Source organism: Camelus bactrianus, chromosome 9 (assembly GCF_048773025.1).
Source record: "Camelus bactrianus isolate YW-2024 breed Bactrian camel chromosome 9, ASM4877302v1, whole genome shotgun sequence".
Lineage (NCBI taxonomy): Eukaryota > Metazoa > Chordata > Mammalia > Artiodactyla > Camelidae > Camelus > Camelus bactrianus.
In genome coordinates this window covers 74,848,523-74,873,388 of record NC_133547.1, presented here as the reverse complement: position 1 = coordinate 74,873,388, position 24,866 = coordinate 74,848,523, and the positions used below count along the sequence as shown (strand labels likewise).

The window sequence follows — 24,866 nt, the reverse complement described above, 5'->3', positions numbered from 1 at the left end:
TACAGAAGACATGTTTGTTATTGTACCTACCTTGGTATTTTTTGTGATCTGTTGCTGGGATTGAATCAGCCCACATGGTTATAGGATTGTGCTTGTCATCTTTTTTTTTTTTTAATTGAGGTGTAGTTGATGTACAGTATTATGTGCTTTTTACCTTTGATCAAGTGTCCAACAGTGTGGTCTAGTGTGGAATGCTCTGGGGTTTAGAGAAGGTGGCCTAGAACTCTAGGCCCTGGAGGGGACAGGCATGATTAAAGGAAGTATTTGGATGAATGAGGAAAAGAAAGTAGGAGAACTCAGGGATCAAAGGAGGTGGGAATCAGAAAATATTCAGAACCAAATTATAATGGGAATGTGATTTATGAAAATTTATGGGTTGCAGCTAAAACAGAACATAGAGGGAAATTTATAGCTTTAAATGTTTATATTAGGAAAGAAGAAAGGCTTCATTTCAATGAGAAAAGAATCCATTAGCTCATTAAAATGAGGCTAATAAAAGGGCTAGGTAGATAGCAAAAACATGGCGGATAGGCACTGAGATGAGCAGGTAGAAAGACAGCAGACAGGAAATCTGAGAATTATGAGTTTACAAAGGAACTGAGCTGCCTGAGACTTAAGTTTTAGAATCCAGCTCTCTCTGAGCCTCCTGTGAGCTCTGGCTCTCTGTGATTCTCTAACTCGGTGGCCTTCCTTCAGTGGCTGAACTTCTGATTTAATGTGAGTGGTATTTGCGGTTTATCCAACTCACTCCCCCGCTAATCCAGGACTGCCTTGTATAGTCTCATAAATTGACCTTGTAATATCCTATAAAGAGGTGGCTGTCATGGATTGCAGGTTGAAGGCTTAAAAAAATGCTGTGAAATGAAACAAAGTTCAAGTTAAAGAACTAAATCCCTAACTACCCATGATTACTATTTACTGAGGGAGTGTCTACTGTACCAGGCACTGTGCTTAGCCCTTTACATTTATTATCTCATTTAAGCCACACCACTGCCTTCCGCTGGTGTAGTGTGGCTACACTCTTCCTTAACAATGCAGAAACTGCCCAAGTCACCCACTGAGAAGTGGCCCAGCCAGAATTTGAATCCATGCCCACCGGTCTCCAAAGCTTGTGGTCCTCTCTCTCTGACATGAAACATGGGTGCTTCTCATGGTAAATTTACTCATTTGGGCATAACAGTTGTTAGCAAACCTGAGTCTAAACACCAGCTGTAATACCAGCTGCCCATCTGACTCATGCAACTGCGGAAGTTGATGGGGCGAGTGTCGGATGGAATGGCTTGGCTCCTTCACGAGGATCTTAACTTAGCATGTTTAACTTGGGAAAGGTACCCACGCCTGCAGAAAAGTATCTACTTTCGTATGTTATGGTATAAATATGTTCCCATCACCCAGGTGAAGAAATAGGTTGTTACCAGCACCTGTTCCCTTCCTCAATTGCATGCCACTAGCCTGACTTTTGTGTTAATCATTTCTTTGCTTTTTTTCTGTATAGTTTTAACACCTTGTAAAATAAATCCCCGATGGATAGTTTTGTTTTGAAAAGCTGAGTAGCAAGCACAAACGTAGCTGTGTCAGGAAAGGGCAGGATTGTCTTTCCTTTTTAGGTGAAGACTTCCAGGAGCAGGGAGGCTGAACAGGGTCTGGGGGTTTACAAGGGCCCATCTGGGAAGTCAGTGGGCAAGGTGATGAGTGAGTCCTGGGACATGGAGGGCTCACTCCAGCTGGTGGATCCGGTTCGGAAGATGCGAGTCAGGGGCTGGGTGTCCAGCAGGAATATGATCAGAGGAAGTGGGCTGCTCTGGATGTTCAGTTGTAAGCTTGCCAGTGGCTCTTCCAGCATGCAGGACCAGGGCCAGGCTCCACAATTCTGTGGGGTGAGGTGAGTGTCCTTAGCTGACCCAGGCAACATGGGCTAAAAGAAAGAATGATAGTAGACCATGGTACAGACAAGCCAAGTATCGGTAAGGGTTAGATCCAGGCCTGCCTGGACACCTAGGAAGTAACTGTTCTTAACATGTCTGAATCCTGAGTTACACTGCTCCGATCTCTCTGGACTGGTGGCCCTGTACTTGTAGGCTGGAGCTGTCATCCAGAAATTTCCTGCATGGTCCTCTTGTGTTGGTTCTCTTGTACCTTTCTTTTTGTTGGTTTGCTCTATTTTGGTAGATCATGTCCTCCAGTCAGTTCTTTAGAACGAGTGTATGGGAGTTAAAATCTCTAAGCTCTTACATGTCTAAAAGTTCCCTTGTATTTGATTGGCAGTTTTCCTGGGTATAAAATTCTGCCATTTTGGCCATTATTTTCCTTCAGAATTTTTGAGAGCATTACTCCCTTATCTACCTTTTCCCAGAGAAGAATTGCTGGAAGAATTTCAAAACCAATGATAACTCTTTCTGGGAACTTGTAAAAATTTCCTTTGGTCCCTAACATTCTGAAATGTCACAGCTATGTGTCTTAGTGTTCTTCCAATGTACTAGGTCCCCAAGAAGCATTTTGAATCTGGAAATTCATGTCTTTATGTTCTGGAAATTTTTCTTAATTAGTTTATTGATGTTTCCTTCCTGTTTTTTCCTCTTTTCTCATTATAGAACCTTATTTATTTATCTATCTATTAAGTTTCAGGTGTATCATATCTATATACTTTACAAAGTGACCACCACCACAAGCCTAGTTACTATCCATCACTGTACCTTTGACCCTCTTCACCCATTTTGCCGACTCCCCAACCCCCTTCCCATCTGGTAACCATTAATCTGTTTTCCATGTCTATGAGTTTGTTTTTGTTTTATTTTGTTTGTTCATTTTTTTTAAGTTTCCACATATGAGTGAAATCATATGATATTTGTCTTTCTCCATCTGACTTATTTCACTTAGCATGAGACCTTCAAGGTCCATCTGTCTTGTCACAAATAGTAGGATTTATTTCTTTTTTATGGCTGAGTAGTGTTCCACTGTGTGTGTGTGTGTACACGACATCTTCTTTATCCATTCATCCATCAGTGGATTCTTAGGTTGTTTCCATATCTTGGCTGTTGTAAATAATGCTGCAATGAACATAGGGATGCAGATACCTTTTAGAATTAGTATTTTCGTGTTCTTTGGATAAATACCCAGAAGTGGAATAGCTGGGTCATATGTAGTTATATTCTTAATTTTTTGAGGAATCTCTATACTGCTTTCCATTGCAGCTGCACCAGTTTATAGTTCCATCAACAGTGTACAAAGATTCCCTTTTCTCCACATCCTCCTCAAGTCTTTGAGTGCCTACTGTGTGCCAGGTACTCTTCTAAGTGTTGGGGATACATCAGAGAACAAAACAAAGTGGAAAAAGATCTTTGTCCTGGAGATGCTCACATTCCAGTGATGGGGGAGAGAGATAGACAATAAGCAAAAGAAAAAAATGACAGAGTAGGTTAGAAAGTGATATGTACCATAGAAAATAAGTAGAGTGGGTTTGGGGCTTGACAGTTGCAGGGTATGGTGGTTAAGTGATTGCAGTTTTAAACTGAGTGGTCAGGGAGAACTGAGGAGGTGAAATTTGAGCAATTCTAGAAGGAGATGGAACGAGTCACGTGGATAGCTGGGGGAAGGGAATTTCGAATTGGGGGGACAGCAGGACAAAGGCCCAGAGGTGGGAGCATGCTTGATATTTTCAGGAAGCCAGAGGCTGGTGTGCTGAATGGAATGAGCAGGGGAAGAGGAGTAAGAGGTGAGGTCAGAGAAGTAACCAGCGTGGTCCAGATGGTTACAGCCAGGACTTTTGCCTGTTTGCAGCCTGATAGATTACAGCTGGACTTGGGCTTTTAATCTGAGAAAATGCTGGGACTGTTAGGATGTTTGTAACAGGAGTGGTATGACCTGGCTATCATTTTTAAAGAATTACACTCTGACTATGGTGTTGAGCGTAGATTGTGTGCCTGGGGACAGAAGCAGGGAGATCAGATAGGCAGGCTTTGCAGTTTTCCAGGTGAGCAGTAATGGTGGCTTGGACTAGGATGGCGGAAGGTGACAAGAAGGAGTGGGGCTCTACAGCTGTGCATACGACATGGTAGACATAGACCATCCGGCTACTGAGCACTTGAAATGTGGCTGGTCCACAATAAAATTGTTTCAAAGACTTAATATGAAAGAAAGAATGTGAAATAGCTCACCAATTTTTGTATTGATTACATGTTAAAATGGTAATATTATAGCTGTATTGGGTTAAATAAGACATAGTAAAATCAATTTCTTTTTTTTTTTTACTTTAAAAAATGTGACTAGTAGAAGACTCAAAATTGCACATGTGTCTTGCATTTGTGTTCTGCACTGTGCTTCCAGTGAGCAGTGCTGTGCTGGATACATTTTAGAGGTGGAGCCAATAGGAGTTGTTGGTGGATCTCAGGGGAGAGGCTTCAGGGGTGACTCCAACACTTTGGAGCTGAGCAACTGGAAGGATGGGGGTCATATTATTAGCTGAGACAAAGAAGGCTATGGATTTGGCATGTGCATGTTGATTAGGACTTTAGTTTTGGATGTTTTAGGTTGGAGGTTAAGTTGATAAGACATCTAAGTGGAGATGGTCAGTAAGCAGTGGATGTGCATGTTCAAGGCCCAGGTGAACAGTTCAGTTTGGAGAGGGGAACATGGGGGTCATATGCAAACATGGTATTTCAAGGCTCTCGATGAAATCACCTCTCATCTAAGTGATTTCTGGCTTCCAGAATTGTTTTTCCTATTGTTGTAGGTTTATAGGTTTATGTATTTGTGTGTGTGTGTGTGTGTGTGTGTGTGTGTGTGTGTGTGTGTGTGTTTCAGTTAGTCACTCTTCCAGTGGGTTTTGAGAGGCAGCCAGATTGGATATGTGTGTTCAAGTGTCCATTTCACCATTCAGTACTTGAGTGACTTCTTTAAATGCATCTTGTTGTTTGGATGTTTTTCTGACCTTTTATTGTGGTGGAAGAGAGATGCCCATGACATTGTAATCAATAGAAACCTTCCCACACCTCTCTGGAAAAATAATGACTTTTGCTTTCCCCACAGGCAAGAAGGCTCCTCAATCTTGCCACAGTGAAGACAAACGGATTGGCTGCTTTCCTTCTGCAACATGTTCAGGAATTACCCGTCCCTTTGGCCCTGCCTTTTGAAGGTGTATATGTGTTCTCAGTTCATCAGAGAGTGGAAGAAAGGCTGTTCAGATTTGTGGCTGGGAACAAAAACTCCGTCGTGAGACTCGTCAATTAGAATCCCACTTACTGGCTGTGCAAACCTCCCTGAGACTCGCTGTCCTCATTTTAGGGATGGCACCACCACTGGCTCACTGGGCTATTAGAAGGATTAACAAGATTACTGTGTGTAGTATTAGGGTTTGCTTTTATTTCTTCCTGCACTGCAGGAAGCTACCGAGGGCTAATTCAGGTGCTCCTTACTAGCCGTACTCTCGTTATCTGTTCTGGAAAGATGTGGATACACTTTTTTAAAAAATGGAGGTACTGGAGATTGAACCCAGGACCTCATGCATGCTAAGCATGCACTCTACCACTGAGCTGTACCCTCCCCTGGTGGATACACTTTCTGATGGATGGTATCACTTGATCTCTGCAGTTTAGCTACTCACCATCAGAAACTCTGGAGCCAAATGGATTTAGACAATGTGGTATTTCACATTTCACATGGTCCCCTCCCCAACTCAGGAACTGGAGAGGCTTAGATAACACAGCTTGAACAGCGCAGACATCCTGCCAGGTGCTTTATTGCTGATGTCTGTCCTTGGCGACAACCCTGAGAATTAGGTATTGTTTTCTCCACCCTACAGATGTGGAGACTGGGGCAGGGAGGTCAAGTGACGAGGTAGAGGAGGATGGATCTGGTTTCAGACCATCTGCTTCTCTGCTTTCTCTTAGGAGAAGAGATTGTCAGTTGTAAAGAGAGGATGCAAGCCTGATATGTCTTGTTCCCACGTCACTGTAGGGAAGGCTCATTGGCACCAAGGGCCCCTGAACTGTGCATGGTGCTGGCAGGTGGATTTATCACCCTGGGCCCTGCCCTCTGGGCAGTGAGCCTGCCTATGGGGAGGATTCCCGGAAGCCTGTGCTTGGCGCCTGGGTGTGCACCATCTCATTTGAGAACAGACCGCAGGCATCGGTGCGTGACAGGGGATGCATAGCCCAGAGCGTGGTGCCAGCTTGGCCCTTGGTTAATGTTTGCTATTGATGTCATCAAGCACAGCTGGCTCTTCGTGTGTTGTAACACTGTGCCATGGTGCAAAATTCCCCAGGGTGACAGTTCTAAAGGTGACAATATATGTTTATTTTTAAAATGAGAGATTTTTTTTTCCTGGAGAATTTTGATAGCATTGGTAGCAGCTGGGAAACCTGTATAGGAAATCAGGGTATTAGAGAGGGAAAAGTACATTTTATGGTCTTCATTCAGTGCTCCTGGTTTATCCAAGCAGCGCTAAAAGCAATGCCAATCATTAGCTTTGGGAACAGAAGAGGAAACACAATCACAGGGCACGTCCTTTGGACCACTGTAAACACAGCTTCTGTGTGCTGAGAGCGCTCTGTGAAAATTACCTGTTGGTTAGCCTTTGCGTTGAGAAAAACTGGGCCAGTACTTGGTTGGGGGCAGTGGGGCTGTGATGCTCTGAGGTCACATCACCCTGGGGCTCTGGACCATCACTTCCCCATTTCCTATAAAAAGAACTAAACCCTGACACAGGGAGTGGTTTGCACATGTTAGTGTTAGGATAATACAGAAAAAAACAGCAGCTTTTTGGACACATCCTACACATGAGAATTTTATTGCAGAGGGTTGTATGAAGAGGATGGGGAAGTGGATCTTGATCACGGAATCTTGTCCAAGGGCATATGCCCTGGACACCCCAGTGACCCAGACGCCATCCAGTGCTAGGTCCACCCACATGATACATTTCCTGTCTCAGGGCCTTTAATCACATCTGGCTAGTCTTTTTTGCAAGCAAGTTAACATATTCACAGATCCTGGGGATTAGGATGTGGACATCTAGGACCGTTGTATCTCCCACACCCAATAATAATAATGATAATAAACACCATTTTGGGAGGGTATGTCACCATTCTTCTAAACTCTGTTTTATCTCATTTCTTCATAAAATAATCCTTGAAAATGTGGATTGTCCCCAATTTTAGAGAAGAATAGTGAGGCCACAGAAGATGAGTGACTTGCCCCAGCTGGTAGTGGACCCAGGTTTCAAACTCAGGTGTTTCTGACTTAAGAAACTGGGCTCCCAAGCCCTTAGATCTTTTGTTTCCCTTTAGACGGACAACTGAGGCTGACTGGTAAAGGGATTTGTCTAAGGCTACCAAACCAATATGGTGGGACAGGCATCAGAATGTGGGTCTTCTGACCCCAGCCTGGTGCTTCTTCTAATCTTCTACAGCTTTTTCCGATGTCAGTAATAATAATAGTGCTAAGTAGTATCTTTTGAGCACTTTGTGTTGGACACCGAACAAAGCACTAAACAATGTATTATCTTCACTGATCCATGGTTTTTCACGTGGGTCCCTGCCTGCGTAAGGTAGTAAGGTAGGGACCATTTCTTCTACACAGGAGAAAACTGAGGCTTAGGAAGTTTACATGACCAACCTCAAAGTCCACAGCTTGTGAGTGGAGAGCCAGGACGGGTGCCGCCAGCCATTCTCACCCACGTGTGACGTCCCCTTCCCTCCGGCAGCCCACTCTCTGGTCAGGCCTCATCTTCATCATGGTACCGCCTCATCTGGTTCTTCTTCCGTCTTCCAGATGCCGCCTGTAAAAAGTACATGACCAAGCTGAGGACCACGGTATCTGCTCAGTCTCGCTTTCTGAGCACCTACGATGGGGCAGAGAATCTTTGCCTGGAAGAAATATATACAGAGAATGTTCTGGAGATCCGGACGGAGGCAGGCACAGCTGGACCTCCGCAGCAGAGCCCTGCCACCCTGCGCCTGGAGGAGCTCTTCAGCACCAGAGGCCACATCAACGGAGACGCAGACACCGTGCTGGTGGTGGGCGAGGCGGGCAGCGGCAAGAGCACGCTCCTGCAGCAGCTGCACCTGCTGTGGGCCTCGGGGCGGGGCTTCCAGGAATTCCTTTTCGTCTTCCCATTCAGCTGCCGGCAGCTGCAGTGCCTGGCGAAACCGCTGTCCATGCAGATGCTGCTCTTTGAACACTGCTGTTGGCCCGACCTTGGCCAACAGGACATCTTCCAGGTCCTCCTTGACCATCCTGAGCGCATCCTCTTAACCTTCGATGGCTTTGATGAGTTCAGGTTCAGGTTCACGGATCGCGAGCGTCACTGCTCTCCCACCACCCCTACGTCTGTCCAGAGTTTGCTCTTCAACCTCCTGCAGGGCAACCTGCTAAAGAATGCCCACAAGGTGTTGACCAGCCGTCCGGACGCGGTGTCAGCGGGCCTTAGGAAGCACGTGCGCGTGGAACTCAACCTCAAGGGTTTCTCCGAAGAGGGCATCGAACTGTACCTGAGGAAGCGCCATCGTGAGCCTGGGGTGGCCGATCGCCTCATCCGCCTGCTCAGAGCCACCTCAGCCCTGCATGGTCTGTGCCACATGCCCGTCTTCTCATGGATGGTGTCCAAGTGCCACCAAGAACTGTTGCTGCAGGGCGGAGGGTCCCCAAAGACCACCACGGATATGTACCTGCTGATCCTGCAGCATTTTCTGCTGCACGCCTGTCCCCCAGACTCAGCTGCCCACGGTCTGGGGCCCAGCCTGCTTCGGGGCAGGCTCCCCACCCTCCTGCACCTTGGCCTCCTGGCTCTCCGGGGCCTGGGCACGTGCTGCTATGTGTTCTCAGCCAAGCAACTGCAGGCAGCGTACGTCAACAGTGAGGATGTTTCTCTTGGCTTCCTGGTGCAGGCCAAGAGGGCTGTGCCCGGGAGTACGGCCCCCCTGGAATTCCTGCACATCACCTTCCAGTGCTTTTTTGCTGCATTCTACCTCGCCCTTAGTGCTGACATGTCTCCATCCTCACTCAGGCATCTCTTCAACTGCCACAAGCCCAGCAGCTTGCCGCTGGCCAGGCTGCTGCCCAAACTGTGCGTGCGGGGCTCGGGGTGCAAGGAAGGCAGTGTGGCTGCTTTGCTGCAGGAGGCTGAGCTGCACAACCTCCAGATCACAGCGGCCTTCCTGGCAGGGCTGTTGTCCCAGGAGCACCGGGACCTGCTGGCCGAGTGCCAGGCATCTGAGAAGGCCCTGCTCCGGCGCCAGGCCTGCGCCCGGTGGTGTCTGGCCCGCAGCCTCCATAAGCACTTCCACTCCATCCCATCAGCCGTGCCGGGTGAGGCCAAGAGCATGCACGCCATGCCCGGGTTCATCTGGCTCATCCGGAGTCTGTATGAGATGCAGGAGGAGCGGCTGGCGCGGGAGGCCGTGCGTGGGCTGAACGTTGGGCACCTCAAGCTGACGTTCTGCAGTGTGGGCCCTGCCGAGTGTGCTGCCCTGGCCTTCGTGCTGCGGCACCTCCAGCAGCCTGTGGCCCTGCAGCTGGACCACAACTCTGTGGGCGACATTGGCGTGGAGCAGCTGCTGCCTTGCCTCAGTGTCTGCAAGGCTCTTTAGTGAGTGATGCTGGGCGATGCTGGCTGGGCACGGTGGGAATACCAGCATCGGGATGCAGGTATGGGAGCTCCGTGCTGGGATCCGGGAGTCTGGGCCCAGCCCCAGCCCTGCCACCCCTTCTGTACAACTGCAGCCAAGTCCCTTCCCTAGTCTGGGCCTTAGCTTCAACATAGGTTAACAATGGCCATAATTCACTGAGTGTCCCATGTGCCAGGCTCTGTGTTACACACGGCCCAGAATTACATCCTTCTGTCTCCACGACCACCCTGGGCTGTAGGCAGAGATGTTATTATTTCCGTTATCCTCAATTTGAGGCTCCGAGAAGTGAGGTAACTTGTCCAGGGTCACGCAGGAAATGGCAGAGCTGGGATTCACAAATCACATCTTTCTGGTAACAAGTCTTTGCTCCCCACAAGCAAGCTGTCTGTGGATGGGCTTCAGAGGCACTAAGGCAACCTGGAAATCACAGGCAAGTTTTGTGTCACATATGTCTGTGTTAGGAACTACTCCCAAATCGGAGGTGACTTGTGCCTCATGAGACACTTTATTTTATTTCATTTTTTTAAAGTTTATTTATTTTTGAAATTGAAGTGTAGTTGATTTACAATATTGTGTTTGTTTCAGATGTACAGCAAAGCGATTCGTGACACATACGCATATGTATATATCTGTATTCTTTTTTTCAATTCTTTCCCATCCTAGTTTGTTACAAGATATTGAATATAGTTCCCTGTGCTGTCCAGTAAATCTATTTATTATTGTTTATCTATTTTATCTATTTTTATATATGGTAGCGTGCATCTGTTAATCCCATATGATCCCCATGAGAGACTTTAAAATCCCAATGAGATGGAATTTTGACACTCAAGAGATAGAAAGTGGCCACAGAGCAACACCTGCTTTTTTTTTTATTCCTTATGAAGCGCAGAGATTTTGGCACTGTACTGCCTGCTTTCAGCCCCCTGTTGAAGGTGTGAGCTTTCCCTCAGAGGAATGGCTGTGCCTTAGCACCCATGGGCCTCTCTGCACATCTTGGGCCAGGCGAGGGCAGAGGGCATGCTGCGGGCACCCCAGCTTCTCTTACAGCCTTGCAGGGGATGTCCTGCTCCCTATTTTAAACCTCTGAGAAAGCAGAAGTTATAGCTCAAAGTTGAAATCAACTCACAGCCTCCCAGGGCTTTTGGTCTCCCTCAGGTGACCTTATTTCACCCTGAGCAAAGGATGAACCTCTCCTTGAATGTATTAAGGTGACACACCTTCTCTGGGCCAAAGCAGGAAGATAGGAAGATTTTATTCTCCATCGAGCAAACACATGAAAGTCTACTGGAAACCATGTGGTGGTCCTTGCTGTCCCTTACAGAGGGACCATGGTCGTAGATTTATAAATATAATGCAATAATAATGTAATATATAGCACATCATAGAGAGTTAATATATAGACGATGAGAGTTAATATATATGGTAAGTATGAATGTATCAGGAGGAAGCTGAGGACACTTAAATTGGATGCTTTGAGGAGAGTTCAATAAAGGGACTGTTTGCAAAAGCTTGGGCAGGAGTTAGAAGAGCAGAAAGGGGCGGTGAAGGGTCCTGGGCTAAGGCAGTGGGGCTGGGGTAGAGAGAGGGCCGTCAACCTCCTTAGGCCTGAAGTGGGGGCGGGCCGAGTGGTTCTTGGCTGAAAGGACTGAGGCTGCACAGTGTGAGGGTGAGGTCTGGGGGGAATCCCTGGCCCGTCCTCTCCTCCCTACTCTTGCCTTAACCCACAGGGAGCCAGAGCAGGGGGTCTGCTGATGTAGTCCAGGACCGAGAGCCGGGCAGGGAAGGGGGCGAGAGCATCTGGCCAGGTGGACACAATAGGACAGCACAGTGCTTCCCTCGGAAGGAGGAACCTGGTATTTTCACCCAGGAATTTGGAGAGCTCTCTGTGGGCGCTGTTTTCCTGATAGAATTGTGAATGTGCATTTTTCCAGAGAGTGGACTGGTAGTTCTCAGAGGAGTCCTTGAACCCCAAGAGGTCAGGAACCACTCGGCCTGGGTGGTCCTCGCAGATGGATCCCTAGCATGAAGGGACACCCCGTCCCCGGGTGGGAAGGCCCACGTGACTCCCCGGGTGTGTGGAAGGGCTGAGTGGAGGCTGTGGGCCAGCCTCTCTTTTCAGAGAAAGGTGAGGTCTGATTATTGTGCTCAGACCGTCGTGTGCACCAGGGCTTGTGGAAATGCAGAGTCTTGGGCCTGTGCTCAGCGGTTCCCATTCTGTAGATCTGAGGTGGGGGCCCAGGAATCCCTGTTTTTAAACATAGTGATTCTGAGCGGGGAGGATATAGCTCAGTGGTAGAGTGCATGCCTACCAGGCAGCAGGTCCTGGGTTCACTCTCCAGCACCTGCATTAAAAAGAAAAAAAGAAAAGAAACAAAACCTAATTACCCCCCCCACCAAAAAAAAGAAAGAAAGAAAAAAGTGATTCTGACACAAGCACTTTAGAGACCACCCTGTGAGGACCTGTGGGAACCTGCTTGATTTCCCCCTGGCAGTGAAAGTCCCTGACCAAGTTCCGCTGCCCTTTACCCCACACACGCTTAGTACTGAAACTGCCATTGCTGCCGGGGTCGGGGCCGGGGGGGAGGGGAGGTGTGCAGACAGCCATGAAGTTGCTGCGTGGGCTTTTCCTGTGTGTGTGAGGCACAGGGACAGAGAGGGAGTGAGGGAGGGGGGCAGAGAGGCAGAGAGAAAGAGACAGAGGCAGGGAGAGGGGAGGGGGAGAGAGAGAGAGAAATTTCTCTCCCACGGTGCCCAGCCGCCTCTCTCCCACTTCAGACGTTCCCATGCCAACCCAAGTCCTCAGACGTCAAGAAGCCCCATACACGAAGTGCCCCTGTGCACGTAGGTTTCTTTAGACCCTGCTTCTGACTCTAGGTCTAGGCGATGGCTTTGAAAGTTTGTTGACTGTGACCCGCAGTGATAGAGGGTATGAGCAGGCATGTAAAACTGAAATTTCATTTAATGACTTTCTCTGATTAACCCAGACACACTCTGCTCTCTTTTTCCTTTCTGTTCTTTTTGTGCTTAAAAATCCTGCTCAGAACCGTCAGAATTGATTTTGTGACTCCCCAATGCGTGAAATCTGACCTTAGAGCCCAGAGCAGGTGGGAAGGGAGAGGGCCGTACAAGGTCGTGGCTAAGAGTGGGCTTTGGAGCCAGACCATCTAGCCCCAAATCCCTTAGGTGCTGTACAACCTTGGTGAAGTCACATCAAGTGCTGTGCCTCAGTTTCTTTCTCTCTGTTGGACATTGTAGTAGTACCTACTTTGTGGGCTGTGAAATTTAAATATCCTTACTATTGGGACATGCTGAGGACAGCCCTAGGACAGCAGACAATCCATCTGTGCAAGGGATCAGATTACAGGTAGCTTTTACTATGTGCCAGGTGCTCACAGCTTTTACTGTGTGCACTGTCTCTTTAAATCCTCACCAGAACCCAGAGAGGTCAGTAATACTATCCTTTCTTTTTCACACAGATGAAGGGACCAACAAATAGCTAGTAGGTGGCTTCCCAGGAGCAGAACTTCCTTTAAGGGATCTCAGAGCTTGAGGTATTAACCTTTAAGTCGGGACCTCCCAAGTTGGCCTGAAGAGGCAGAAGCTTGGGTGCAGTTATTAACATACACAGATGTCTGAGCCCCAGCTCACACATGCAGACTCAAAATTTGCAGGCCAGGGTCCTGAGAGTCTGTATTTTAGGGATGCTTTCAGACGATCTTGTGATCAGGTGAATTTTGGGAACACTGCCCCCAGGGGAGTGTCAGAAGAGACCTGCCAGGCAGAGGCTGGCCTATGGGAGCATTAACGTTGCCGTTAGTGCTGGTTTCTTAAAGTTTTGGCCTAACTTGTTTAACTGGTGGTCCTTCTACTCCCCTGGATGGTGGCCTGTCTAGTTCCCACTGCGCCCTCCCCTATACCTGCTCCATCCCACCACAGAGCCTTCGTGATGCTCCTTTCCCTTTTACAAGCTGGAAACAGTGCCTCCCGTTAGGTAGTGCCTTTCCAAGGCTTCCAGTGCTCTTTTGCAGGGTCTCTGGGTCCCCACTTCTGGAGTCACCCCCCCCCCCCCCCCCCGCACAGAGTACGTGACATCAGCACCCTGGCCAGGCAGGGGGGAGTCTCCATTTTCCGGGGTCCTCCATCCTTGTGGCGTTTCCCAGAAGCACAGACGCTGGCACTTCGGGGTTGAGCAAAGGTCTCTTTTGGGGTTTTGTTCTTTTTCTTCCCCCCCTCTCATCTGCTTTGATTTCAGGTTTATCTTTATCTTTTTTATCTGTTTGTAGCTTGCGAGATAACAACATCTCAGACCGAGGCATCTGCAAGCTCGTCGAACATGCTCTCCACTGTGAGCAGCTGCAGAAGCTAGCGTAAGTCAGGCTGGGCGGACGTTGGGCCCCACGTCCCCAGCCTCACTCCAGGCTGTGCCACCTAGGCAGCAGCTGTGAGCGAGGGCTGGGCCAGGCTAGGGGTGTTTGCATGGCTGGAGGGCACAGGGGACTCCTGTCCTGAGGGAGCTGGCTACCTGGGGTTCAGGTGGTCACTGTCCACTGTGCCTCGTCTCCATGTCTCCTCTCTCGGAACTTTCCAGTCTATTCAACAACAGATTGACCGACGGCTGTGCACACTCCATGGCTAGGCTCCTTGCACGCAGGCAGAACTTCTTGGCATTGAGGTGAGCCTGGGGCCTCCCTACCCTGGAAACCGCTTTTTGTCCCCACAGCTGAGTCAGTTTGGTCTGGTCTTGGCCCTGGTTTGGCCCGTGTGGTGCACAGGATCTGCAGGCTGAATACAGGGCGAGTGTCTCATTTTGAGGAGAGTTTCACCAAAGCTGTGACCTCCCCAGCAAACTCTGGACCAGCTCTGCTGAGGCTTCCTGCCTTTTGACCTTCAGCCCCTAAGGGCTGAAGAAGGTTTCCAGGACCTTTTTCTTCCTTGTGTCTAAAAGTGTCACCAGCTCTCTGGGGTTCACAAGTTCCCTGATGTACGCTGAGCACGTGCTGGGCGCAGGGAGGAAGGCAGCAGTCACTTGCCACCACAGCGGTGGCAGCCAGTTCCCAGAAAGCTCTCAGAAGGTCCTTTTACTGCATGGTGGGTGCAGGGTTTGCACCCTAGTCTGGAAAGTCTGCATTTCTGCAACTCCTGAACCCCTTGGTCTCAGCTGGAGTTTCTCTTCTGTCTAGTACCATTACATTGCCCTTCCAGCTGGTCCCAGTTTGGCCTGGCTTCTCTTTCTCTCTGGGATCATCTTGCCTCCTGGATTTATGAGGCAGTAAAAGAAGACAAAGTGAAGACTTGCTTCCATCCTTTTGGGGATGGGAGCTGCGGTTTTTAAATTGCTGACTGTGTAGCTCAGGCTCAGGGCTGCTAAGGCCACCCTAGAGCTGTCATTCTGTGCCAAGGACTCTCTTCTGCCACTACTACCTGCTCCCACAGACTTAGAAACCTGAGAGCCTCTGGGGCTCGAACTGGTTGGCCCAACCTCCAGGGAGGGCTGTAGGGTAGCAGAAAGGTGCTGCACCAAGAATGTGAGGCCTGGGTTTTGGGTTAATGTAGCATCATTGTTGAGAGCCCGGGGCTCTAGAACCGGACCAGCATCTCTGAGATTTGCATCCTCATTAGCTGTGTGACCATGGGTCAGCCCAATATCTCTGTGCCTCTGTTTTCCCTTCTATGAAATGGGAATTGGGGAAGGGTATAGCTCAGTGGTAGAGTGCGTGCTTAGCATGCATGAGGTCCTGGGTTCAATCCCCAGTACCTCCTCCAAATATAAATAAATAAACCCAATCACCTCCCTCTCATAAAAAAAAAAGAGATAATAATTGTAGCTATCTTATAGTTGTTGTGACATTTAAGCAAGTTGATATGCAAAAAGCTGGTACAATATAGTAACTGCTTTATATAGTGAGCTTGGTGCCTGAAAGATGGCGGGTAAATCATGTAAGTTCTCAGCATGTTTATCCTATTAGTCCAGCCCTCCAAGGGGGAATTAAAAAAATTTGTTGGGGAAATGCCTGTGAGGGGAAATTAGGGAAGGGAGCTGGGAGAGGCTGAGAGGATCAGCTGACTGCAGTGCAGGTCTGACCCTGAGTGATGGAGAGAAGGAAGCAAGGAAGGTTGGGAAGAAGAATCTTAGACTCCAGTGCAGTTCCGAGAGAGGACAGAAGGCTGTTGGGGAGTCCCCCAGCCAGCGAGCCCCGCAGAGGGGTCTCATGTCTCCCAGTCCCAGGCTGGGAGCGGCCCGTGGGAAGAGGGACTTGGTGCAGAGGGGACATTGGACCTCCCAGCATAAGAGCTGGGGCCCTTAGTTACACACCTAGGTCAGTGACCTGAGAGGCTACCACACCCCTTCTGAAAAGGGATAGTAATAATACCTGCCCTATAGGATTATTGTGAGCCAGAGTGGCTTCAAGTGTATGAAAGTTCTTTGAAAGATGAAATCGTATTATTACTGCAGGAAGCCTGGGAGCCGTGGGTGAGATTTCTGGGGACCTCCCTGAAACTCTCTGAGGTGTATAGATTTTGCTGAAACCCCCTCCTCAACCCCTGCCCGAAGGCTTTGAGGATCCTTTCCTCTGTCCAGCCACCTGGGCCTGCCCCAGGCTCTTTCCGATCAGATAAATGCTACCTGCAGTGACAGTGGATCTGGGAAGGCTGCAGGGGGCTGAGACGGGAGGAGATGTGACAGTGAGTCACCCTTGTCCTCTGGGGAAACCACCTCCATGGACAGCTGCCTGTTGGTGCCTGTTGGTGCCTCTCACACTGCTTTGCAAAACAGGCCCTTTCACTACTTTCCCTTTGCTGGTGGAAAATGAAGTTGCAGGAGCGTTGAGGGAGCTCCCTGAGCACACACAGCACCCATGCACTTGCTCGGCTGGAGCTAGAGGACTGGTTCCCGCATCCTGCATCCTGCAGAGAGGTCTTCAAAGCTTTCTTTGTTTCTCTGTCCAGGCTGCGCTTTCCCCGACCTGACCCGGGCCTCAGGGCACTAAGGGTCCCTGTGTCCTCTCTCTTTCTCAGCCTCCTCTGTCTTCCCTTCCAGGCTGGGGAATAACCACATCACTGCTGCAGGAGCCCAGGTGCTGGCCCACGGGCTCAGAGCCAACACCTCCCTGCAGTTCCTGGGGTAGGTGGGATTCTGGGGGGAGGGGGCGCACAGAGGGGTTTGGGGCTTGTGAGGATTAAGGGGCAGGTGACATGAACCCTTTAGCCAGAAAAGGACGCGCAGGTTGCAGTGGGGAGGGTGAGGCAGGGAGCAAGTGGGCGGCCCGGGCTGCCTCTGCCTTGCTTTTCACTCGATAAACAGGAAGTTCAGGATGTCAGGGTTGGGGGAGGGCAGTGCCCATGAATGGCAGCAGGAAACCCTCTGGTCCTCGACGGTGCTCGGGTTGTCCTTCTCTCCTTCGTCTGTCCCTTAGAACCACTTGGTAGCTTCTGAAGAACACCATTGTCTGGGCCCCACCCCAGACTAATTCAATAACATATCTAGATGCCGGGGTCTAAGAATCAGTCATTCTGAAAGGCTCCCCGGACGATGTGCAGCCAGGGGTGAGAACCAAGGAGAGAGAAGGAAGTGGGGAAGGCTTGACACTGGATCCAGGGTGGGAGGGGGCTGCGCCAGGTCCTTCAGAGCCCTTGTTTCCTGTGGCCGCGGCTGGGCCTGCCAGGGAGGGGAGGGGAATCAGACACAGGCAGGGAGGGCAGTCCCGCAGACCGCAGGGCCCCCGAGGGGGGCTTCCTCTGTTTGCTGGGCGGAGTGATGCCCCCCGGGAGGCCCCTCTCCTGTCCTGTCTTGCCCTGGTGTGAACTAGGATCCATTTGACGACAACTGGGAGTTTTAGAACCCAGGGCTGTAGGAAGAAAGAATAACCTTCAGGCCCAGGTGTTCCAACCCATTTTACAGACAGGCAAGCTACCCACAAGCTCCGTTTGAGCCCAGAATGGGACCGTGTTGCTGGAAAGAGCAACACCTCTTCTGAGATGCATTAGTAGCAGCAGAGAATCTAAAAAAGTGTGGCCTCAGCCTCTCTGAGCTCTTTCCTGCTTGAGGTCGCATCTGACACATCTGGGGTGTTTATCTTTCAGCATATTTATTAAGGCACCTGGCTGGGTCAGGGCCTGTGCTGAATAACCCCCAAACACTGTCATATGATACAAACTGTTCTGTTAACTTGCATTTTTTCGCCTTAACGATATATTACAGGTGTTTTTGTTTGTTTGTTTTTCATGTCACATGACCTCATTTTTTAAAAAGAGTAGCTGCTTAGTATTCCAGTGCTTGGCTATTGTGATCGCTCTCGCTGGTCTCACGGTGATGCACACTTTAGGTTGTTTCCAGGGCTTTTGCTGTTACAGTCTCACATCCCCGGAGCGCAGAGCAGTGCTGGCACAGAGCCAGAGATGAGTAACTATTAAGGAGTGAGAGTGTAGTGAACATCCCAGTGCCACTGTCTCTGCTCACGAGGGCACCTGCAGGTCCAGTCTAACTGCCCGTATGTAATATGGCCGGGTCCCAAGGTATGAGCTGGGCTCTACCTTTGAAAAGGGGTGTTTCCAAATTATGGTGGATCTGAGGAGGATGAGTCAGAAGGCGAAGGAGTAAGACACTGTAAGGGAACTGGGGTTGTAGAGGAGGAGCCAGAGGTGAAGAGCTGGCTGCCTTGTTCTGGGTGGTCCCAGAGGTGGTTAAGGACTTGTGGGTGGCAGTTAGCGGAAGCAGGTCTGACACTCATGCCAAAAAAAAAAAGTCCCAGCCATGAATTGCCACTGAGAGTAAATTCCCCGTTCTCTGAGGGTATACACTGGATGGCCTTCTAATTATTTTGTAAGTCTGATTTAAAGAAGCTAAAAAACCCATTTGGAGTGAAGTTTGGCTGTCTCTCCAAAAAGATGGAGGCAGGTCCACTTTGCTGGGACCTCAGAGTCCCCCTGAGACCTTTCTAGGGTTGAGTGGTCCTTCCCCTCTGGCTGGGGCTGTAGAGAGGAAGGGCACATGTGTATAACATATAGCGGGTTCTCACTGACATATCTGTTGACTCTGTTGGACTTTTCAGGTTCTGGGGCAACAAGGTGGGTGACAAGGGGGCCCAGGCCTTGGCTGAAGCATTGGGTGATCACCAGAGTTTGAGGTGGCTCAGGTAAGGAGCCAGTATGAGGAGGGAGGAGCTTGGGCTGGTTTTGAAGGTCGTTGAACTGCATTTTTACCCCTCCATGTTAGACAATGGGGATGAGAAAGAAAGACCATTGGATTGGAGCCATGAAATTTTGAGTCCCTTCCCTCAAGGGCCTTGATTTTCTGTCTGTACATTGAAGATCTTGGGCTGGATCAGATACATTTTATCTAAAGGATCAACTCCAATCCATTAGTACTGGCTGCCCAGTACATCACATTGGGAAGGATTCTAGGGCTACCTCTGGGCTTAATGAAAAAGAGCACTGTAATCAATTAGTGATGTCTGAAATGGAGCAGATGAGGACATGGGGCTGTGCTTGCCATGCATTTTTGCCTTTCATAGGTTATCTTATCTCTGAGGTCCCTCCCTGCTCTGACACAGTTTTGTTCCTTGGTTCCACCCAGCCTGGTGGGAAACAACATCGGCAGTGTGGGTGCCCGAGCCTTAGCATTGATGTTGGAAAAGAATGTGGCCCTGGAAGAGCTCTGGTGAGTTTGGGGGATTTGTCACTTGGGGGAGGCAGACACCAGCCTTTCTTCATTCCCTGGCCTCATCTGTAGAAGCAGGTGTGTGGATAAGACCAAGGTGGATGCTTGAGTGACTGGGTGATTGTGTTTGTCCTTCTGTGTCCTGAGTGGCATGAAGCTTATAGAGCCTGGTGTATAGGTGCCAATTCTTTTCATTTAATTGTGGGTAGCTTGCCAATAAGGATTGTTGGTTCATTTACCGCCTCCGTGTGGCATAATGGTACGAGCAAAGAATTTGGAATCCAGCAGGCTGGGCCTCAAGGTCTGTTGTGATCTTAGGCAAATTCAGTAACCGTCTCTGAATCTCAGGTTTCTTAGCTGTAAAATGGGAGTGTGGTTGCTTCCAACTATAGAACACTTTGGTAAGAATTAAATGAGACAATGCCTGTATGGAGCTTAACCCCATGCCTGGCATATGTGTCAGCACTGCGTCCATGTGAAATTGTAGTAGTAACAGTATTACTACTGTGGCTGCTGCTACCACTACAGCTTTGTCATTTCATGGTGAGCCTGAGTGCCTAGGGCACTGGCCATTAGAGTCAGCGTCACCTACAAGGTGGAGTGGGCTTTGGGGGAAGTTAAAAGATGAACCATGAATCATATTTACTCTGTTGACCTGATTCCAAGCTTTCCATCCTTTAGACGCCTGGTCTTCTTATGACATATTCTGGGCAGTTCCAAACTATATCAGGGACATACAGTGCTGAATGTTTGATTTTCTCCAGGAAGCATAAAGGCACTGAAATCTATGAGCATGGCCACAAAGTGGACTTTGCTGATGGGCCTCGGCTGTCAGCAGGGCTCCCTTCTCTGCCAGTGTACCATGGAGTGTCTCTTGATTGGGTTCTAGCACTCGGAATTTCTTGTTAGAGGCTTGCCTCACTATGAGTGTATCGTTTATGACTACATTAGGCCACAAGTGATGGAAAAGCTCCATCTACTGTGGCTTAAACCAATAAAGGAATGATTTTGTTCCTGTGTATGCAGTTTGGAGGTAGGCAGCATAGGGCTGATATGGCGGCTCCACGAGGCCAGCAGGGGTCTGGACTGTGTCTCTCTCAGCTCCTTTACATCCTCAGTGTGCGGCTTCATCCTCGTGGTTGGTTGCCTCATGGTCACAAGATGGCTGCTGCACCTGCAGCACTTTGTCTGTATTCCAGGTTCAGTCTGTATATCCAGGAAGGTCAAAAGGCACAGGCCAACTGGGTCTTTCTTCTTTAAAGAGCATCCCTAGAGGCCTCATCTGTTAACTTCTCCGTATGTTTTGATGGCCATGTGGATGCTGTTTAGCCAACCCTGGCTGCAGTGGAGAGTGGGAAATGTGGTTTTTCCACCAAGCACATGGCTGCCCCAAATGAAGTTAGGTTTCCATTAAAAAGAAAGAAAGGGGAAATGGGCATTGGGTTATGGGGACGTAAGGGAACTTCATATGTGGAGGAGCTCTGGGCGAATTCTCTCCTACAGATGTCCCAGGAACTGAGAACCCTCACACACTGCTTTATGTGTTCTTACTTCATTGGTAAATGTGGGTTTTCAGATGTTGGATTTTCTAAATGGTGTTGGGGGGGGGCACCTGGATTCATCTTTATTGACATCACCTTCCATAATGAACATCACCCTATCAACTGGGTTTTCCCTCTTGTTCTTGCCAGCCTGGAGGAGAACCATGTCCAGGATGAAGGTGTGTGCTTTCTCGCTGAAGGACTTAAGAGAAATTCAACTTTGAAAGTACTGAAGTAAGGAACCTGTAAGCAGGGGCCTGGACAGTGATGACCGGCCTTGGGAGGGTTTCTGAATCAGAGATCTGGGCAGCTTCCCAGCCTGGCTAACTCACACAAGGTGGCCAGGTGGAAGGCAGCTGGGTTCCCCCAAGCACAGGCAGGGATTCCAGTGTGCACTGATTACTTGGGAGGTGGTCCCGGCAAACACTGGTGAGAGAGTGGTTAAGTGAGGCTGGGAAGGAAGGTAACCAAGAAAGGGTGTGTCATGGAACTGGTTATCACTGGGGACCACTGGGGCACAATCCTACAGGCGTGAGGCAGTGGGGTTATTTATCCACCAACTGCCTGTCCGTCATATGTTGAAGGGTGCTGGTGGAGATATTCAATTTCTAGCACTTCTGGCTTGCCCTGAACGTGGCTGGGCATGCTCCTCAGGTCAGCAGAAGGGCCTCAGGCAGAGAGTAGAAACTTCTCAGCAAGCAGCCCTCAGAATTAGAGGTGAGAGCTGAGCAGATATGTTTAGGGTGCCCACAGCACCTGCTTCTATCCCCCTCTCCACGGGTCCTCTGACTCAGGTGGGAGGATTTTGACGGTCATCTCCAGGGGTTCCTCTTGGTGTGTTATGCAGGCAGGCGTGCTTGCTTTTATTTCTCTGTGCACTTACTCATTTATGTGTTGATACAAGAAATGCTTCTGGGGCACCCACTCTGTGCCAGGCTCTGTTTGAGGCACTGAGGATATAGTGGGCAAAAAGGCCCTGCTCACGGAGGTCTTAGACTTGAATGAGAGAGACAGATAATGAACAAGTAAACAGATAAACATAAGATCATTTCTGTTAGTAATAAGTACTCTCAAGAAAATTCAAGAGAGAGATGACAGGGATTGACCGGAGAGGGTGGGGTAGCTGCTGCTGGGCAAGGCCTCTCTGAGAAGGTGGCATCTGAGTTGAAACCTGAATAACAAGAAGGTTCCCGCCATGTGAGGTCTTAGGGACATGCATTCCAGGTGGCCAGGATGGCAAGTACAAAGGCCCTGTGGCAGAAACAAGGTTGGTGATTCTGAGAACAGAAGGAGGGCCTGTGAGGTTGGCCTGTGGCAGATGGTGGCGGGGCAGAGGTGGGGGGAACAGGCCATAGGGCCCTCAGGGCCATGGGAAGGATTTGGGGGTATATCCTAAGGACTTTCTAAAGCCTTTGGAGGGTTTGAATGAGGGCAGTCACGTGATCTGATTTATATCATGGAAAGATCATGCTTGTTGTTTTGTGCAGAACAGGTGGAAGGGGCAAGAGGGAAGCAGGGAGACCAGCCAGGAGGCTCCTGCAGCCTTCTGGGTGATGAAGGAGACTGGATCAGGCTGATGGCAGTGGAGGAAGGGTGAACAGGGACCGGAGCTCGTGGAGGTCCTGCAGGTCCAGAGCTAGGGGGCTGGGCTGCGGCAGTGTTGCTGGGGAAATGATCGGGGTACCATGGGTGATGGATTCAGCGGGCAGGGACTCATGCCACAGGGACAGGGATGGCGGATGTGAGCGGGAGGCTGGCTTGTGAAGTGCTGCTCTCTGAGGCTGGCGCCACACCAGCCGTGGTGCCAGAGGCCTCATTTCCTGGGGACGTCAGGGCACCAACAGATGGCTCCTTTTGCTAAAGGAGCGTGGCATCTGCCCTGGCAAACGGGGCCCAGGGAAAACACCCGCCTTCCAAGACAGGCAGACAGCTGCCTCTGGGAGAACGTCTGCTTTGCTGCCAGCCCGCCATCCACCCTGGCAGCACTTGCTTGTGTTGCTTCACAGGGGCTCGGAAGTTTCCAAATATTTGGGGAAAACACTTCCACCGTCACATGGGTGAAGCTTGGGCTGGGAGGCCCAGGGTGGAGCCTAGGTTGGTCTGAGCTGGGACAACCTGCTTTGCACCCTGGGGGACCTTGGCAATGCCTGGTTTATTATCGAAGAGGTGTGAATGAGGCCAAGTTGTCCCCACTCATTGTCACAGACTTAACCCACTTAGGGCCCCCACGGACGCCAGGCAGTGGCAGCGGCCGCTGTCCCACGCTGCCTCGTTGAGAGTCTTATAATTCAGCATCACTGAACTTTATCCTCCTCCACTGTTTCCCCATAAAAATCGAGCTGCTCACATATCTTAAAAAAGCAAAGCGAAGCCTACATCTTTCTTCCAGGCTCAGTCTCTGCCGAGCATTGGTTAAGAGTGGAGCCTGGTGGCCGGGGTTTGGGCCCCAGCTGCACCATTAACATTGGTCCTCCCTGGATTTGGGTCTCAGTTGCCTTAAGTGTAAATGGGGTAATAGCTGAACCCTCGCCCCAGGGTTCTGCGCACGCACTGAGAGGATGTCAGTAATGAGCTGGCTCGTGGTAAGAGCTGGACCGACGCTGGCTGCTGTTATTATTAGCACTGCCTTAGGGACAGCTTCTCAGAAGTTCCTGAAACTGTGCAGGGGGAAGATGGGTAGTGGAGATAACCTAGAAGGCCAAGCTATGAGTGAAAGAACAGCGTGGGGAACCCTTGGCTCTCCCCCGCTATTCCTGACTGTATGCCATCTGCCCTCCCTATTCCCAACCTCATATATTCTTCTTTTTTATTCTTATTTTTTATTGAAGTGTAGTTGATTTACAATGTTAGTTTCAGCTGTATAGCAAAGCGGTTCAGTTATACACATACATACATACATGTATATATTTTCAATTTTCTTTCCATTAGGGCTCATTACAAGAAATTGAATATAGTTCCCTGTGCTATATTGTAGGTCCTTGTCGTTTATTTTATATATAGTGACGTGTGTCTGTTAATTCCAAACTTCTAATCTATCCCTCCTCTACCCCTTTCCCCCCTGGTAACCACAGTTTGTTTTCTATGTCTGTGAGTCTTTCTGCCAACCTTATATTTTCTTTAATCTGTCTGTGTCCCTGTGCCCCCGAGGCCCTCAGATGAAAATATTACTGTTCATGGATTATTTTCTATCCGTTAAGTAGAGGCCCCCACTGCTTTAGAATATGCCATTCTTTGTTTAATTCTTATGCTCCATGAGGTGGGTACCCTTTTAGGTTCATTTTTCAGATGAAGAAATTGGGACTAATTTGCCTGAGATCAAAAAGGAAGTAGTGTAAGGTGGATTTGAACCCGGGAAGTCTGGCGCTAAAATGCACATACTTAACTACCACGTCATAGTTCCTTCTTAAGGGAGCAGCTACCTCATTAGATATACTCACCTGGTGAATGGAGGAGAGGGGAGTGCATTTCACTTGGGGCATTGAACCTTTGTTGATGAGCTCACTGGGAATCTCAGGCAGGAGAGGGACATTCTGAGGGGGGCAGGTGGGCTTCGGGAGGCTGGCTGACTCCCAAAGCCTCCTTGAACTGGACAGGCTCATGAGCATCCTTGAAGCTCACCATTCCATCTTCCTCTCCAGGCTGTCCAACAATTGCATCACCTCCCTTGGGGCAGAAGCCCTCCTGCAGGCCCTTGAAAAGAATGACACCATCATGGAAGTCTGGTAAGACCCCTGGGCAGACCTCTTTAACCTCTCTCAGCCTCAGTTTTCCAATCTGTAAATTGTGAAGTGAGAGAGGAACTTGAGAATTCCTGAAATCCCTTGGGACTCTAACATTTGGTGCCACTCTGCATGTGATGGATATGGTTCTCTGGGAAAGAGATCTTCATGTTTCTAAGCAGGCACCAACTCTTTCATTTTTAAATCATGAGTATTTATTCAGAAATGTCTCTGTTCTAGGCAATAGTGTGGGAATTGGGGTGTGGTTGAAGAGGGAAACAGAGAAGAGAAATCAGCTCCTGCCCTGCTGAGCATGACACCTGCCTTC

The 24,866-nt window shown here is 49.4% G+C and overlaps 1 protein-coding gene across 11 annotated transcripts in view; it reads left to right on the top strand.

The window, feature by feature from the left end:
- Positions 1 to 24,866, top strand: part of NOD2 (nucleotide binding oligomerization domain containing 2) — a 40,538-nt gene that overhangs the window by 7,961 nt on the left and 7,711 nt on the right. For 4 of the 11 annotated variants that reach the window (XM_010961755.3, XM_074370767.1, XM_074370766.1 and 1 more), the window contains 9 exons: positions 5,026 to 5,131; positions 7,765 to 9,580; positions 13,904 to 13,987; positions 14,209 to 14,292; positions 16,660 to 16,743; positions 18,671 to 18,754; positions 19,195 to 19,278; positions 20,970 to 21,053; positions 24,458 to 24,541. In XM_010961755.3, coding sequence (XP_010960057.2) covers positions 5,026 to 5,131; positions 7,765 to 9,580; positions 13,904 to 13,987; positions 14,209 to 14,292; positions 16,660 to 16,743; positions 18,671 to 18,754; positions 19,195 to 19,278; positions 20,970 to 21,053; positions 24,458 to 24,541 — 2,510 coding nt within the window. Of the gene's footprint in view, positions 1 to 5,025; positions 5,132 to 7,764; positions 9,581 to 13,903; positions 13,988 to 14,208; positions 14,293 to 16,659; positions 16,744 to 18,670; positions 18,755 to 19,194; positions 19,279 to 20,969; positions 21,065 to 24,457; positions 24,542 to 24,866 lie in introns of all 11 variants that reach the window. The other 7 variants (XM_074370771.1, XM_074370770.1, XM_074370772.1 and 4 more) reach the window with 5 other exon arrangements.